The sequence below is a fragment of the Cricetulus griseus genome, chromosome 5 (assembly GCF_003668045.3).
Source record: "Cricetulus griseus strain 17A/GY chromosome 5, alternate assembly CriGri-PICRH-1.0, whole genome shotgun sequence".
Classification (NCBI taxonomy): Eukaryota; Metazoa; Chordata; class Mammalia; order Rodentia; family Cricetidae; genus Cricetulus; species Cricetulus griseus.
Window position 1 is genome coordinate 53,473,162 of NC_048598.1, and position 14,954 is coordinate 53,488,115.

At 48.7% G+C, this 14,954-nt stretch overlaps 1 protein-coding gene across 5 annotated transcripts in view; it reads right to left on the reverse strand.

Annotated features, from left to right (window-relative positions):
* The window catches only part of Tnni1 (troponin I1, slow skeletal type), a 32,687-nt gene extending 18,151 nt beyond the window's left edge, over positions 1 to 14,536 (reverse strand). The window contains exons 1-3 of one of the 5 annotated variants that reach the window (XM_027417507.2): positions 13,980 to 13,996; positions 13,389 to 13,443; positions 9,089 to 9,133 (exon numbers count right to left, since the gene is read on the reverse strand). Coding sequence is in view for 2 of the 5 variants with exons in the window: in XM_027417505.2 (XP_027273306.1) it covers positions 13,389 to 13,443; positions 14,237 to 14,363 (182 nt within the window). In the remaining 3 variants the exon portion in view is untranslated. Of the gene's footprint in view, positions 1 to 5,404; positions 5,520 to 9,088; positions 9,134 to 13,388; positions 13,444 to 13,979; positions 14,044 to 14,236 lie in introns of those variants that run through there. The other 4 variants (XM_027417505.2, XM_027417509.2, XM_035445289.1 and 1 more) reach the window with 4 other exon arrangements.
* Between the last annotated feature and the right edge of the window lie 418 nt (positions 14,537 to 14,954).

Here is a 14,954-nt window from a genome sequence, read left to right on the forward strand (position 1 = left end):
GGAAAGCCGTCTCAAGGGGCCGGTGACAGGGTCTGTATTGTTTATTTGCCCCTGCAGGATTCCACTTGGTGTGTAGCAGAGTGAGTGCATGCTAGCCCATGCTAACCCAGTGGCTTTCTAAACGGTGATACCTCAGAATTTCCCAGAAGGCTTGTCACAGCACAAGTTCTGGTTCCCAACCCCAAGTTTCTGCTTCAGCAGGGCTGAGTCAGGTCCAGAACTGTGTGTTTTTAACCAGGTCACACTGGGGTCAACGGTCTGAGACAAAGGTGAGAATCACTCAAAGGTCCCCTTCTGGGCAGACACAACATGGGGTAAAAATGTCCAAATGTGGCCTGAGCTTGCCCCAAAGCCCGCAGGCCCGAGGTATGGGTACAAGCGGAGTAGCTGCTCTGCCAGTCTGCTCTCCCCACTACCCTCCAGTTCCCTCAGAACCAGGCAGGTCCCCAGGCACTCCACTTTGCAGCTATATGTTTGTCCACTCGGCTGCCCTGTTAGAGTTTTCTAAATACCAGGCACTGAGCACCCCAGGAAAGTCATGCCCAGACCTCAAAAGGGTCCCAGCTTAGGACTTCTGACCCCTTTCTTCTGCCTCCACACTCCCTCCTCCAGGCAACAAAACAAGAGGAACACAAATGATTGTCCCCCTTTGTCATCAGGAGCATTGTCCTGGGACTAAGAAGCCAAGAGCAAGGTAATGGGGATGAAGTCCCAGCCATGCCACCTGACCATTGTTTAGATGGAAGCAAAGAGGAGGAGGTGGTAGGAGAGGGGGGGGACTCCTGAAAGACCTCCTGACTGAGAATGTAATGCTAGAGCCAGGTGTGTTGGCTATGTTCTTCATCCCAGAATGTGGGAAGCAGAGGCAGGTGGATCTCTGAGTTCAAAGCCACCCTGGTCTGCAGAGTGAGTTCCAGGACAGCCAGGGCTACATAGGAAACTCTGTCTCAACAAAACAAGACAAATAGACACAATTTTAAAAAGAAAGGAAGAAAGGAAAGAGGAAGAGAGGGAGGGAAGGAGAGAGGGAGAAAGGAAGGTTAGAATCCAGCTGTTGCACTGACCTGAGTAAGTGTGAACTCACGGACCCAAGTCTGACTGCTGGGGAACCAGCGTAAGGCTAATCCAGGCCCTCTGAATGTGGGTGTCAGCTGGGGGGCCTGGACAGTCTAGGGGGCCTCTGGCAGTGGAACCAGTATTTATCCCTAGTGCATGAATGGGCTTTGGGAGCCTATTCCCTACGGAGGGATACTCTGTCAGCCTAGATATACGGGGGAAGGCCTAGGTCCTGCCCCAAATGATGTGACAGACTTTGATGATCCCCCACGGGAGGCCTCACCTCCCTGAGGAGCAGAAGGGGTGTCGGATGGGGGATTGGTGGGGAGAATAAGAGGACAGGAGGGAGAGGGAACTGGGATTGGTATGTAAAATAAGATTATTTTAATTTAAATATAAATTAATTAAAAGGGGGGGGCTGGAGAGATGGCTCAGAGGTTAAGAGCACTGACTGCTCTTCCAGAGGTCCTGAGTTCAATTCCCAGCAACCACATGGTGGCTCACAACCCTCTGTTATGAGATCTTTGCCCTCTTCTGGTGTGCAGATATACATGGAAGCAGAATGTTGTATACATAATAAATAAAATCTTTAAAAAAAAACTAAAAAAAAAAATCCAGCTGTTGTTTAGACCAGGGTACCTGCAGCTGTTTTTCCCCTGTCATAGAAACAGACAGGTAAGCCCTGCTGAGACAGCCTGTGAATCTCTAGCTAACAGACTACCTGGTACCCAAGTTTCTTACCTAGGTGAGTGAATTAATATCAAAGCAGGTATTGGTAGCCACATATCCTGCTCCCTTCCCTGCCTCCCACCTCAGAGTCAGAGAGCCAGCTGCAGACTTGCACTGTGAAGCCTGTGCCACCACCTCACCTTTAGGAAGGTATACAAAGAGACTCACACTTCTACCGCATGGGCCATGATTTCCTCTCTTCTTCAGAGTTCCAGCGATGCTGCCTGTCCCTGGTGCTGGGATTGAGCTCTCCTTAGAGGCCCCACCACACTATTGTCTATCGTCTGTCTGTCTACTCAAGGCATTAATAACTCCCCAATGAACTCTATGCTCCCAACCATCTGCATCCCTCCTGAATCCCTGTCTGAGGCCTTCCCTGGACCATCACTCTCATCCAGGCATTTGCAAGCATTCTTCATCCACTAGTTTTGGTGTGAGTCCTGTTTTGTCTGCCCCTAACCTGTTCCCTCTGTCTTCAGGGTTACAGGAAGACACAGCAACCACCCCTGAGCCACTCCCCACAGCCAGCTGAGCCCTGGGGCCTGCCCTGCTCCCCCTCAAGGTGTCTGATCTGCATAGGGCCACCAGGTCTGTTTTGGTCATAGCCAGCTTTACCACCACAGCTTCCTCGCTGCCAGAGCCCTCTCCAGCTCCTGCAAAGACATGATGTGGCTATGGAATTGATTCACACTCCTCATAGCTTCCCTGGTGTCCTGCTCCCCCAGCTCCAGCCACGGGCATTGGCACTACCTTCAGGGACTCCCTCCCTCCAGTTTCCCACCACCCTTCAGTCTTCCCAGTCACCCCGATTGTATTAGGTGCTGCTCCTCCTGGCCCTGCAGGCCCCGATGTCCCTCTTGCCCACACTTCACCCCCACACCAGCATCATCTGTTTCCTTCTCTGAGAGGAACTGGAGTGTGGACCCCAGGACCCATTCTTTTGTATCTTCTCCCCTCCAGGGCACACATAGTAGGTGCTCACAAAGGTTCTCTAAGTGGCTAGCACTGAGAGGTGATTTCTTGAGCAGAGACAGTGCAAGGGGACTCATCCAAGCCCAGAAGAGATCTGGGCCTTTCCTGGGATCCTGAAGTAAGGTCGGGGGCTCACAGCTAAGAGAGAAGCTGGCTGGAAAGCTGCCTTGTCCAGGCTTTTGGAACCAGCTGTCTCCTGCCAGGGGGAGGAGCAACCCCGGCCCTGTTCTGTCCTTGACACAGGTGATGACCTCCAACAGTGTGCTCAGACATACAAAGAAACAACAGCTGGGGACCTGGGCCTCTGCTGTTATCAGACTTAGCGCCTAAGCAGTGATCCCTCTCTATCCCATGGCGAGGCTAGGACCAGGCATACCAGGGAAGCCCAAGCAAAGGGCCTGCCTATGTGTGTGCTGGCCACTCGGCCTCCTCCCCACACCAACATCCTCTCTAGTCCCCTCCAAGCCCAATGCCTTTCCTCCATGCTCCTGTTTTAGGTACCTGGGCAGGTGACTCCTTTAGTTAGCAGGTCTAATGAAGTCCCTTCAAGACTCCAAGGAAGTATAACCAGGAAGATAACATCTTCCAAACGCCTTTTGAAAGTGGGTTTCCATGAGGCCCCACTCTTTCCACACAGGGACAGCTCCTACACTTCTTTCTGTAGAAGAAAGAGGAGCCCCCCTCTTTCGCCTCCTCCTCAACATAGAACCTGTCTCTTCCCCAACTGCACCCTCACCATCTCCTCTCTCTCTGATCCACAGGTGCAGAATCCCTAACACAAAGCTCTGCTTGCAAGTGTATGGGAAGTCCAGCAGGGGGCACGGTCCTGCAGGCACCCACCTAGCGTGGTCACTGTAGAGGCAGGGATTCGACAAGAGGATATAATTAATTCTCTCAGCCTCCATGCTGACCATAAAGGTGGTGTTGACCATTTTGAGACAGTTTCTTCCTCACCGAGGCCATCCTGAGAAAAATCTATGGGCAGTGTTTCTCACAGTGTGGCCTGTTAGGACCTGTGTTGCACTGTTGGCCTTTTAGACTGTGCCGGCATTGGCATAGAAGGTACCAGTGCAAGCATGGAAACTACCAGTGCCTTACCTTGAATCAAGGTAGTGGAACCAAAGTGAGCTCGGATTGGGCAATTTTCCTCACCAACACTAACTGGGGAGCAAGCTGGTTTTAAGTATATCCTAGATGAATCAGGAAAGTGTTCCTTATACAATGGCTGGCTGGCTGGCTGGCTGGCTGGCTGGCTGGATAGATAGAAAAATAGATGGACATATGATAGATATATAGGATATAAGATAATCAAGAAAAAAAAGTGCAGTTTCTTAGTCCTGAAAAGTGTCTGTCATCAATAAAAATCAACCAAGGCATTTTTAAATTTTACACACACACACACACACACACACACACACACACACACACACACACACGTCACCACTGTAAGAGTTGGTTCTCTACCTCCACCACGTGGGTCCCAGAGACTGAACTCAGGTAACCAGGGTTGCCTGCAAGCATTTTTGCCTGCTGAGCCATCTTGCTGGCTCCAGGGAATTGTTTTCAGTCCAAGTCATTCCGAATAGGCTTGCCCGTTGCTAGTGAGCTCTGAGGATCTTGTGGTTAAATAAAATAACCCCAAAGGTAGTGAATGAAGCATCCGATTCTGGAGATGTGATTTTGTTGTTGTTGTTTTGTCTATATTTTAGTTCTCCGTGAGTGTCTAGACACCGAGGTTCCTGGAGAAGGAGATGAAGTTCTCCTTGCTGCCTGAGGGAGCACTCAAGGACCGCGTGTCTGTGATATGTGTGTGACATCTATGGAAACTTCCAAGTATCTGGCTGCATTATGACTGTTCCATCTCTCATTCCGATCCCTCCTCCTGCCCCACCCAGGGGATAAACAAGCAGATGTGTTTCCAGTCTCTGCTCTTCCCCCATCCCTCCTGCGCATTCTGCATGCATTCCTTGTCCCAACAAGGTCCTCTGGATCAACACCAGGGAAGGCTTGGAAAGCAACAAATGCAGCCACAGGACGGACATGTCAGCATCTACTGTAAACTCAATCCAGCAGCTCTGACAGTGTTTGCCTTCCTTAAATTGGGGTCTTCCTTGAGGCCCACACAGGAGTTCCCTGGAAGCTCTAACTGAGTGTGCTGTCCTCAACTTTTCAGGGAAAAGATAGAGCTTCCTCCCGGAACTTGTGAAACCACATTTTTGAGAGCCAGGACCTCTTACACACTCCAATTCCAGAGGGTTCAGAGACGTCAGGGATGCATGGGGAAGAGGACACCAGTACTGTGCACACAGATGTCTCCAAGGACTTAGAGAGACTTTGTTCGTAGTGCACTGGACAGGCACACACACATGGACAGCCCTTGTTCTCTCTGGACATAGCCAAGACTTGAGGACTTCTAGCTGCCACTAGAGGGCAGCAAAGAGGAGGGAGCAAATAGACCTGGTTCTAACTGTTTAAGAGAGACAAGGCCAATTGAAGAAAATTCATGCTGCTGTTTACATTATTGAAAGATATATCTTTAAATAAATTATGTTTCAAGGCTATATTAATATATATAATTATATATATAATATATACATATAATGTTTCAAAGTGACTAGTGGAGTCCAGGAAGCCAGAAGTTCCATACCTGGCGTCAAAATGACATTTCTCTCCCACGAACATTTCCACTTCCTGATTTGAGTTCCTCAGAACTATTCAGGGTTCAGGCTGGACTAAAACACATGTTCTATCCCCTCCCTGAGCCCTGACACGTGTGACTCCTCTGTGATTCATACCAAAATCGAGACAGCGAAACTAACTTCTCCCAAAAAGTTTCCCCCAAACATTTTTGACACGCATAATAACAGCTGTGTTTTCCTGTCCCATGAGGAAGAAAGATGTGTCCAGGCATGGGAGCACACCTCTGTAATCCCAGAACTCAGGAGGCAGGGAAATCTTAAGTTCTGGGCTAGCCTGGGCTACAAGATGAGACTGTCTCAAGAAAAGTTTCTTGAGATATATCCCAGTGTATCACACTGGCCTAGCATGAGCAAGGCCCTAGATTTGATCAAGAGCAAAGGGGAGAGTGACAAATTATCTCAGAGAGAGCATATCCGCAAGGAAGATTACACAGGACATGTAAGAGCTTGTCAGACAACAGAGCAGACAGCAAAGTGGCATGAAAAAGGATGAGTCAGGTGATTCCAGGTAGTTTGCTCTTGGTAGGACGTGAAGGGCTTGGCTGTGTACCAGCAGAAGGCGATGATGTAACTGAGAGTGGACACAGAAGTGATCACAGGTGCTGGGGAGCATGGCCTTCATGCATTTATATATGCATGAAGCCATATATATATGCATGCATCATATAAGCCAGGGTGACATTACAGTTCCTGTGGTATACGGAGGGATTGGAAGGTGAGAGAACTAGAGGCCAAGTGTGAGGCAGTTACCATCGTCATCATCTAGTCCATCATGCTGAAACAGGATGCCCAGGATGGGGGAATCTATAACCTACAGAGACCCACTGGTTCCCTGCTCTATAGCCCAGGGACTCCAAGAAGGAGCTTCCTGACTCCAGAGTGCTACCTTCCCACATAGCAGAAGTAAACAGGCAAGAAAGAGACCCCCCCTTACATGTTTGTCTATTTAAATACTATAGAATTTTGGGGGGGAAGTGGGAAGGGGAGCTCTTGTTATATAGTACAGGCTGGCCTCAGACACACCACATAGTCCAAGCTGGTCTCAAACTCTTTATGTAGCCCAGGCTGGTTTCTAACTCTAGGCTGTTCCCCCGCCTCAGCTTCACAAGTGCTTAGATTCCAGATATTTACCACCTCGGCTGAAAGCCCCTTTTAAAAAGTCTTTTTTAAAAAAAAAAATCACCCCCAAGGGCAGAGCCTCATACCCCAGGCTGCCCTTAAAGGGTTCGCCTCCTAATGACGTTACAATGGCAACCAGATTTCAGCATGTTAGGATGGAAGCCCAAACCATAAAAATCATCATTATCAAATAGTACAAAACTAAAATGGGCATGGTGCTATGTGCCTATTATCCCAAGAGGCTGAGGCAGGAAAATTTCAAATTATTTGAGATTAGCCTGTGCTACATAGTAAGTTCCAGGACAGCCTGAGCATGCTCTCCCTCTCTCTCTCTCACGCTCTCTCTTTCTCTCTGTCTGTCTGTCTGTCTGTCTCTCTCTCTCTATATATATATATATATGATATATATATGTGTGTGTGTGATATATAATATTCATATATGAATAACACAGAATGAGCAATACAGTAACATATTAAAATATAATACAACGATACTTAAAAATGTAACTAAGACTGGAGATACAGTTCAGTAGCAGAGCCCTTGCCTAGAATGCATAAGGCCCCAAATTTGCTCCCTAACACCAAAAAATAAGTAAAAGTAAAAGCAAAGGTGGCTATGGAGAAAGTCCTACATTAAATGTGAAATGGAGCAAATAGCTTGACAGTCACATGAGAGGGCCATCTCACACAGATTAAAAGACTTGAATAGATACATTTCCTCAGAGAAGCTATGTCAATGGCCAGTAAGCCACAAAAAATGGTCACCTTCACCATCCATTAGGGAAATGCAAATCAAAGCTGCATGCCAGACTAGTGTGGAAACACAGCACAACTGAGGCCCCAGCACTTTGGAGACAGAGTCAGGAAACTGAGTATAAGTCCACCTTGGCCCATATGGAGACACTGTCTCAGAAACAAACAGTGCAGACCACTCATCAGGACGGCTGCAGCAGACATCGAGGAAAAGATGGTACATTTCCTCATGGGCACGTCCATGAGGAAATATACCAGTTCTGATCCCTGCTACACTCAACTACTACCCCAACACAAGAGAATGAAAGGAGCAGAGCAAGTCTCTTGCACCTGTTTCCTCACTTGCAAAATGCTACTCTACATGATCACTCTCAGTCTCTGTTCATTTATTCTTTGCTTTAGTTTAAAAAGAAGACTTTTAGAGCCGGGTGTTCATGGCGCACGCCATTAATCCCAGGAAGAGGAGGTGGGGAGGTGGAGGCTTTGGAACCTTTTGCATTGTCGGTGGGAGGCCGGATGGGCTCCCAGAAGTGTGGCAGGGCCTCGCAATCTGAAAAGTAAAGCTAGCAGGGGCTGAAGAGATGGCTCTGCGTCCAGAAGCACTGGCTACCTGAAGAGGACCTGGGTTCGGTTCCCAGATCTACATGGTGGGCCTGTAGATGTTAACTGCAACTGCAGTTCCAGAGGATCTGACACCTTCTGGCCTCATCAGGTTCCAGGCACACATATGACACACACACATACATATATACATGTAAGTAAACATTCATACACATAAAATAGATAAATCTAAAAGTTTATAATTAAAAAATAAATTTATGGTCTTTCCTAGCCATCCACCATGGTGGGTGGATGAAAGACCCGAGCTAACATGGGGTTAGCTCGTTAAACCACAATAAAGCCTCGTGCAGTTTTCATCAAGAAAAATAAATAAATTTATAACATGATATAGGAACTCCACTTCTGGATATATACCCAAAAGATTCAAAAGTATGCCAGGTCGTGGTGGTAAACCCCTTTAATCCCAGCACTCAGGAGGCAGAGGCAGGAGGATCTCTGGGTTTGAGGCCAGCTTGGTCTATGGAGCTAGATCCAGGACAGCCAAGGCTGTTACACAGAGAAACCTGTCAAAGATTTAAAGGTACAGTCAGACATGGTGGTACACACCTGTAATCCCAGCATTCTGGGAGGGAGAGGCAGGAGGATTGTGACTCTGAAGCCAGGCTGGGCTATTCAGTGGAATCTGCCTGTCTCGGGGCTTCTCTGGCTCAGAAGTGTGAAGATAAGGAAATTGTTCATGTATTGGGATCATAACCCCTACTGGGTGGCAATAGGAGATAGGGTTGTGAATGATGATAAAGTCACAGGGTGGAGGCCTCATGAGCAGGATTGGTACCCTTGTAGAACAGACTTGAGGAAGACAAGGATTTTCCGTGGCTGTGTAGATATAACAAGAAGCAGCTGTGTGAAAACCCAAAGGGACAACCTCCTCAGACAGTGTCTGCCCTCTTCGATCTCAGATTCCCCTGCCTGAAGTGGACAGGGCAGTGTGGACAGGACCCTCCTGCAGGCAAAAGTGTCCCATTTGCTCTTGGGATGCAGGAACATCAGAGCTGGTTTTTAGGAAGGTGACTATGATGATGAGGCAGGTAACTCAGAGCTTCCCATGGGAATTGCAGGTCATGGAAGGTGGGAGGAGAGAGGGAGCTGCAAGCAGAGACAGAGGCTGGAGAGTGGGTGCTAAGATATTTATCACTCACCTGCTCCCAGCCAATTTCCTTGGGGACTTCAATGCACTCCTTCACCTAGAAGCATCAATAACAAAATCTGGCTCTTGCCTCCTCCAGAGTGTTTTTTTTTTCATGGTGGAAAGACAATGGAATTTGACTTCACTGCCAGCATACTGGGTGACCTTGGGCTGCTTACTTAGCCTCTGTGAACTCCAGGCTCATCTGTAGAAAGGGAGCCGTGATGCCACCACCCTGCTATTGTTGAGAGGATCTGATGAGGTCATGGCAGTGAAAAGAGCCTTTGTGAGTCACACCAGAGCTGTGCGGGCCTTTGAATGGAACCCAGTGAACTGTGTTCACGCAGGAAGTTCCAGGCAGGAGCAATAAAGCTAGGCTGGTATGTCTGAGAATGCAAACTTGAGGATCCCACTTCTTGACACTTGAGGGTGGATTCTAAGGCCCACAGGAAAGCCAGAGAGGCTTCAGGAGGTAGACAGGTGGACACAGACATCATGGGACAGTAATAACTGTACTACCTATGAAGCCACAGTTGGTATGCCGTGAAATGACTATAGGTATTTCATATTTGCAGAAATTGTCGTCTATAAAGTCACTTACACACTCAATCAGCACATAGGGACGACTTGCTCTAGGAAAAACATAGGGTTTGGTTTCTGGGAGTCCCTGGACACAATCTGATTATCAAGCAATCAATTCATAATATGTATTGGGGGTATTTCTGCTTAAAGACACCTTGTTGAATGCATACTGCCCATTAACATTGAATTCATAGGCAACAGCACTATAATGAGCCCCTTCGTGAAAGTGGTCTATCCCACATACTTTCACCATGAAGTATATCACAACTTTCTTGTACTTAGGAACCCCAGAGAGGATATCTGTACTATGCTCCATAACCATATTAAGATCACCCACAAAAAGCATTGACATACCCCCCTAAGAAATAGAACTGTATAAACCTTAAGAGAACACTTGTTAGGGCTAGAGAAATGACTCACAGTTAGAAGTGCTTATAGCTCTTTTTTTTAAATATTTTGTTTATTTATTATGTATACAACATTCTGCTTCCATGTATGTCTGCAACCAGAAGAGGACACCAGATCTCATAACAGATGGTTGTAAGCCACTATGTGGTTGCTGGGAATTGAACTCAGGACCCCTGGAAAAGCAGTCGGTGCTCTTAACCTCTGAGCCATCTCTCCAGCCGGTGCTTATAGCTCTTACAGAAGACCTGGGTTTGATTCCCAGCACCCACATATTGACTCCAGTTAAGGTGGACACTTTCTTCTAAGCTTTACAGGCACCAGGCACTCTCTGGTCATGAAGGGACCAGCCCCCCCATTTCAGCAGCCATGACAGTAACACGTGCTCGCTAGGACCTTGTCTTAGTCACTAGAGGTTAGGTGCCTGCCTCGTGACAAGGAACCAATCAGAAGTTAGCTGATGGCGCTATGCTTTACGACCCTGGGTGTACTTTATGGACAAGCGCACAGCAATGATACACAGAGCATAGCAACCACCCTGGGAGGGCCTATGGGCCATAACAACCAGTTGGCCAATCAACACAGGGCAAGCCCTCCAAGCCTGGAGGCACACCAATCGTGAGCCTCTGCGTACCCCTAGACACTCCCCTTATGCTGCCCTCAAGATCTCTCTCTGCAGCGGTTCAAGCTGTCTTTGCTAGCCATCCGCCATGGCAGGTGGGTGAAAGACCCGAGCAAACATGGGGTTAGCTCGTTAAAAAAACAATAAAGCCTCATGCAGTTTGTAGCAAGCTCTCGAATCTGCCTGCTGCCCGGTGATTGTGGTGACCGAGGTTGTGGCCTGGGACCCCGGATACCTTAGTTTTCCGGGGGTCTAACAGTCACATATACATATACATGGGAAAAACACTCATACACATAAAAGTAAATAAATAAATCTTTTAAAAAAAACAATACTCAGGGCTGGAGAGATGGCTCAGAAGTTAAGAGCACTGACTGCTCGCTCTTCCAGGGGTCCTGAGTCCACATGGTGGCTCACAACCATCTGTAATAAGATCTAGTGCCCTCTTCTGCCCTGCAGGCATACATGAAGACAGAACACTGTATACATAATAAATAAATAAATCTTAAAAAAAAATACTCAGGCAGGGTGGTGGTGGCACACACCTTTAATCCCAGCACTCGGGAGGCAGAGGCAGGCGGAACTCTGTGAGTTTGAGACCAGCCTGGTCTACAAGAGTTAGTTCCAAGACAGTCTCCAAAGCCACAGAGAAACCCTGTCTCAACAAACAAACAAACAACAAAAACAACAACAAAACATAGAGTCACCTCATGTGGCCTCAGCAAATCTGTGCCTGTCTGCCGCCAACAGTTAAAACTGTCCGGCACCCTGCCTTTTGCAGATGACCCCGAGTTCCACAAGTACTGATGTGGATGATTCCAAAGTTAACAAAGAAGACTAACTCCAAACATGGAATCCACACGTAGTAAGCACTAAGGGCGTTGCCATCCTCATTTCACAAGATGGAGGAGCTGAAGTTCGTCAGTGCAACTAGCCGGCTCTCCACTAATAAATGGTAGATCTAGAATTCAAACCCTAGGTTCAGATGTAGGTTCAAAATCAAAGGGATTTTGGCAGTATTAGATATTGTCCTCCTGCCCACACCCATTCATTTTATAAATAAATCCCTAGGCCCAGAGCGGATGGCTGGCCACACAGACACTGGGGCAATCCCGGCATGCATCACAGGCGTGGCCTAGGCTTTTTTTCTCTTTTCTCACAACAGCGCCCTCCTTTCATCAAGTGCCTGCCCTGCCTGTGTTATCAATGCCTTTTAAGCTCCCAAAATATTTCTCTCAGATTGTTTCCAGGGCTCCTGTGAACCGAGTGGGGAGTGGGGAATAAAGAGTCAAGCATTGAGGAAAACGCTCAACCCGGGAACCTGAGTGTTTACAGATTGGGCCACCAGGGGTCGCCCCTTCCCAAATACACCCTATATCTCCTAACTCGTCCCCCACAAGCACTGGGAGGCCTCAGCTAGCCAGAGTGGTCCAAGCTAAGGCATTGAACAATGGGCTGATTGATGCAAATGGACCATGAAAGACAAATTGTTCCAATGAAGCACACATTCCAGGACCCTGCCAAACGCCCAGGGAGTGTGGAATTTCAAGGAAAAGCTAAGTAGATTTGGGCTGTCCCAGTGGCCCTTGTGCTTCCCCTGGACCAGATTTTCAGCACCTCCTTTCCCTGGAATGTTACAGGCTTGGCCTAGGCTCCCAGGGGACTGCCCTGGATGGATAGGGAGGCTGAGGAAGGAGGGGGATCAATGAGAGGGCTGTGACCTTCACAGTAGAAGGTCTTGGTCCCCACCCCAGGTGGCCTTGGGCTTCTGAACATAACAATCCTTTAGCAAACTGCTCTCTGCCGATCTCCCAACCCCATTACAAGGCTATATGACCCAAAGCATCCTTTGCCAGCCTCTAGATAGTCCTAGTGACAGCCTCTCCTCTTGTGGGATGTTTTCTCCATAGTGAAGAATGCTTTGTCATCCTTTGCACTCATCTCCAGTGTGTGTGTGTGTGTGTGTGTGTGTGTGTGTGTGTGTGTAAGGGAAAATATCTAGAAACTTTAACATTGTTGTTCAAGGAAGGCTACAAAACCGTGCCCACCCTACCCCACCCCACCCCACCCCCAGGCTCCAGCAACCAGAGCTGGTTCCCAGATCCATCCTGGCTCTCTGGAGACCTCCAGGTGACCCCAGGCCCAGCAGAAGTCCTGCGGCATGAGCTTGCAGCCTCCTCAGGATCTGAACTTCCGACCACTGCCGTCCCCCACGTCTCCCCCAGGGCCAGGGAGGGTGGAGCAGGATCTGATGCTTGAGCCTACACAAGGGTTCCTTGTCCTGCTGGGCAGCCTGACACTGGCTGTGCGATCCTGAGAGGGCTCTTCAGAACCACTGTGTTGCTGTTGTGGCTTGAGGAACGAGCAGATCCCAGTCCACCAGGACCAGGCCTGGCCCACCAGGCTTAGGCCCGGTCCACCTCTGAAATGCTGTAACTGGGTCCCCACAACTCATACTTCTCTATGCTGTGGCTCTTGGTACTTTTCTCTCACCCTACAATGGCCAGTCATCTGCCAGGTTCTGTTCTGCAGTCTTTGGCCAACATGTCTTCTGTTATCCAGGGATGCTTGCCCCTCCTTGTCTTCACAATCCTGCCCCTCCTTATTCCTTTGCTATCCTTTTCTAATTCACTACTTAGTAATTCATACCCGGTACCCAGCGGCTCTAACCCACATGTAATATTCAATCAAATGCTTTCATTACCTGTGTAGGGCTGGCAAATCAACCTGGGTGAAGGCTCTATGATGTTGAAGGCATCCTGGAAGATACAAGGCCAACAGGAGGGGTAAGGAACAGAAGTCAGAACTCAGGGCCCAGTCTAAGTTTTTCCATCCCTATACTGGGTGTCTTAGAGTGGCAGGTATCCCAATAATAGCATCATATAAATATGATGGCAGAAGAGGCAAAAAGGACTGACAAGATGGCTCAGCAGGTAAAGGAACTTGGTGTCAAGCTTGATGACCTGAGCTTGATCCCAGAAACCCATATAACAGAAGAGAAAACCACCTCTTTAAAGTTGCCTTTACACACTTTACACACACACACATACACACACACACACACACACACACACACACACACACACACATGCACGCACAATGGCATGCCTTTGCCCATATGGCACAAACAAAAATAAATTAATTAATTTAAATAAATTTGAAAGAAGAAACAGAAAGAGAGGCTAAGAGCTAAGCGTGTAGCAGAGTACGTGCCCAGCACATGCAATCCTCTGAGTTTGATTTCCAGCACTGGGTAGAGAAGCCACTTCTTTAAAGTAGTCTTGGTAGTGCACACCTGTAATCCCAGCACTCAGCCGGCAGAGGCAGAACTCAGCTTTTCAAGCCAGCCTGGGTTATATGGTGAGACAGGAAGGGAAGGAGGGAAAAAAGGGGAGACGAAATGCTTTGGGAGAACTGGAAACTGTCAGCACCCATTGAGTCATTTATAGAGAATTTAGTGTCTGCAAAAGACAAACACAGCCCCTGCTCCCTGGACAGCTTCCATCCTGCTAGTAGAGGGCTAAGCAAGCAGCTTGCTGTCTGCAACCCTACCCTGGGCCAGGTGTGTGCGCGCAGCATGGCCATCTGGTCCAGGATTTATCACAGAAACCCGGATGGTCTGGCTCAGCACAATGGGCCTCCTGGGTGCTAGGCTCCTGTGCCCCCAGGCCACACCCATCCTGCTGTGGTCTTGCCAGCCATACCAAGAGTTAACTAGCCCAGCCTTTCCTGACTTAGAGCAGGAGGGTCAGTCTCAGGTCCCCTCAACGAACAGTACTAGGGCCAGTTGCCAGCATCGCAGACAGCAGCAGAAACCCTGCTTGGCCCTGAAGAAGCCTCCACCTCCTCCCAGCTCAGCCCAAAGGAAGAGTCCACAAGCCTGGAAGGGGTTAAGTTCACAGGATGTGCCCAGGACCCAGCTGTTTCCGTGGGCGGACAGGGGATTTACAGCCTCCCAGCCTCCCACACTGTGGGCTGAGCAGCCGTGCTGGAGAGAGATGCTTCTCCCTCACACAGGGACAGGAAAGCAGAGTTCTTGCCGTGAGGTCAGACTCCTCTGTCTCAAAGCCAGGGCCTCCCACGCGGCGCCAAGGAGAAAGTGGGGGCAGGAAAGAGGAGCCAGGGGGCCCAGAAGGACCCTGGTTCTGGCTCTGGCTACCAAGATGGGTAAAGACAGAACTGGCCCTGCCTGTCCTGAGCCTCCTCTCATGACTCATGTGGGGACAGTAGTTAGTGGCAGAGAAGTAGATCTGGGAGTTCAAGCTCCAGG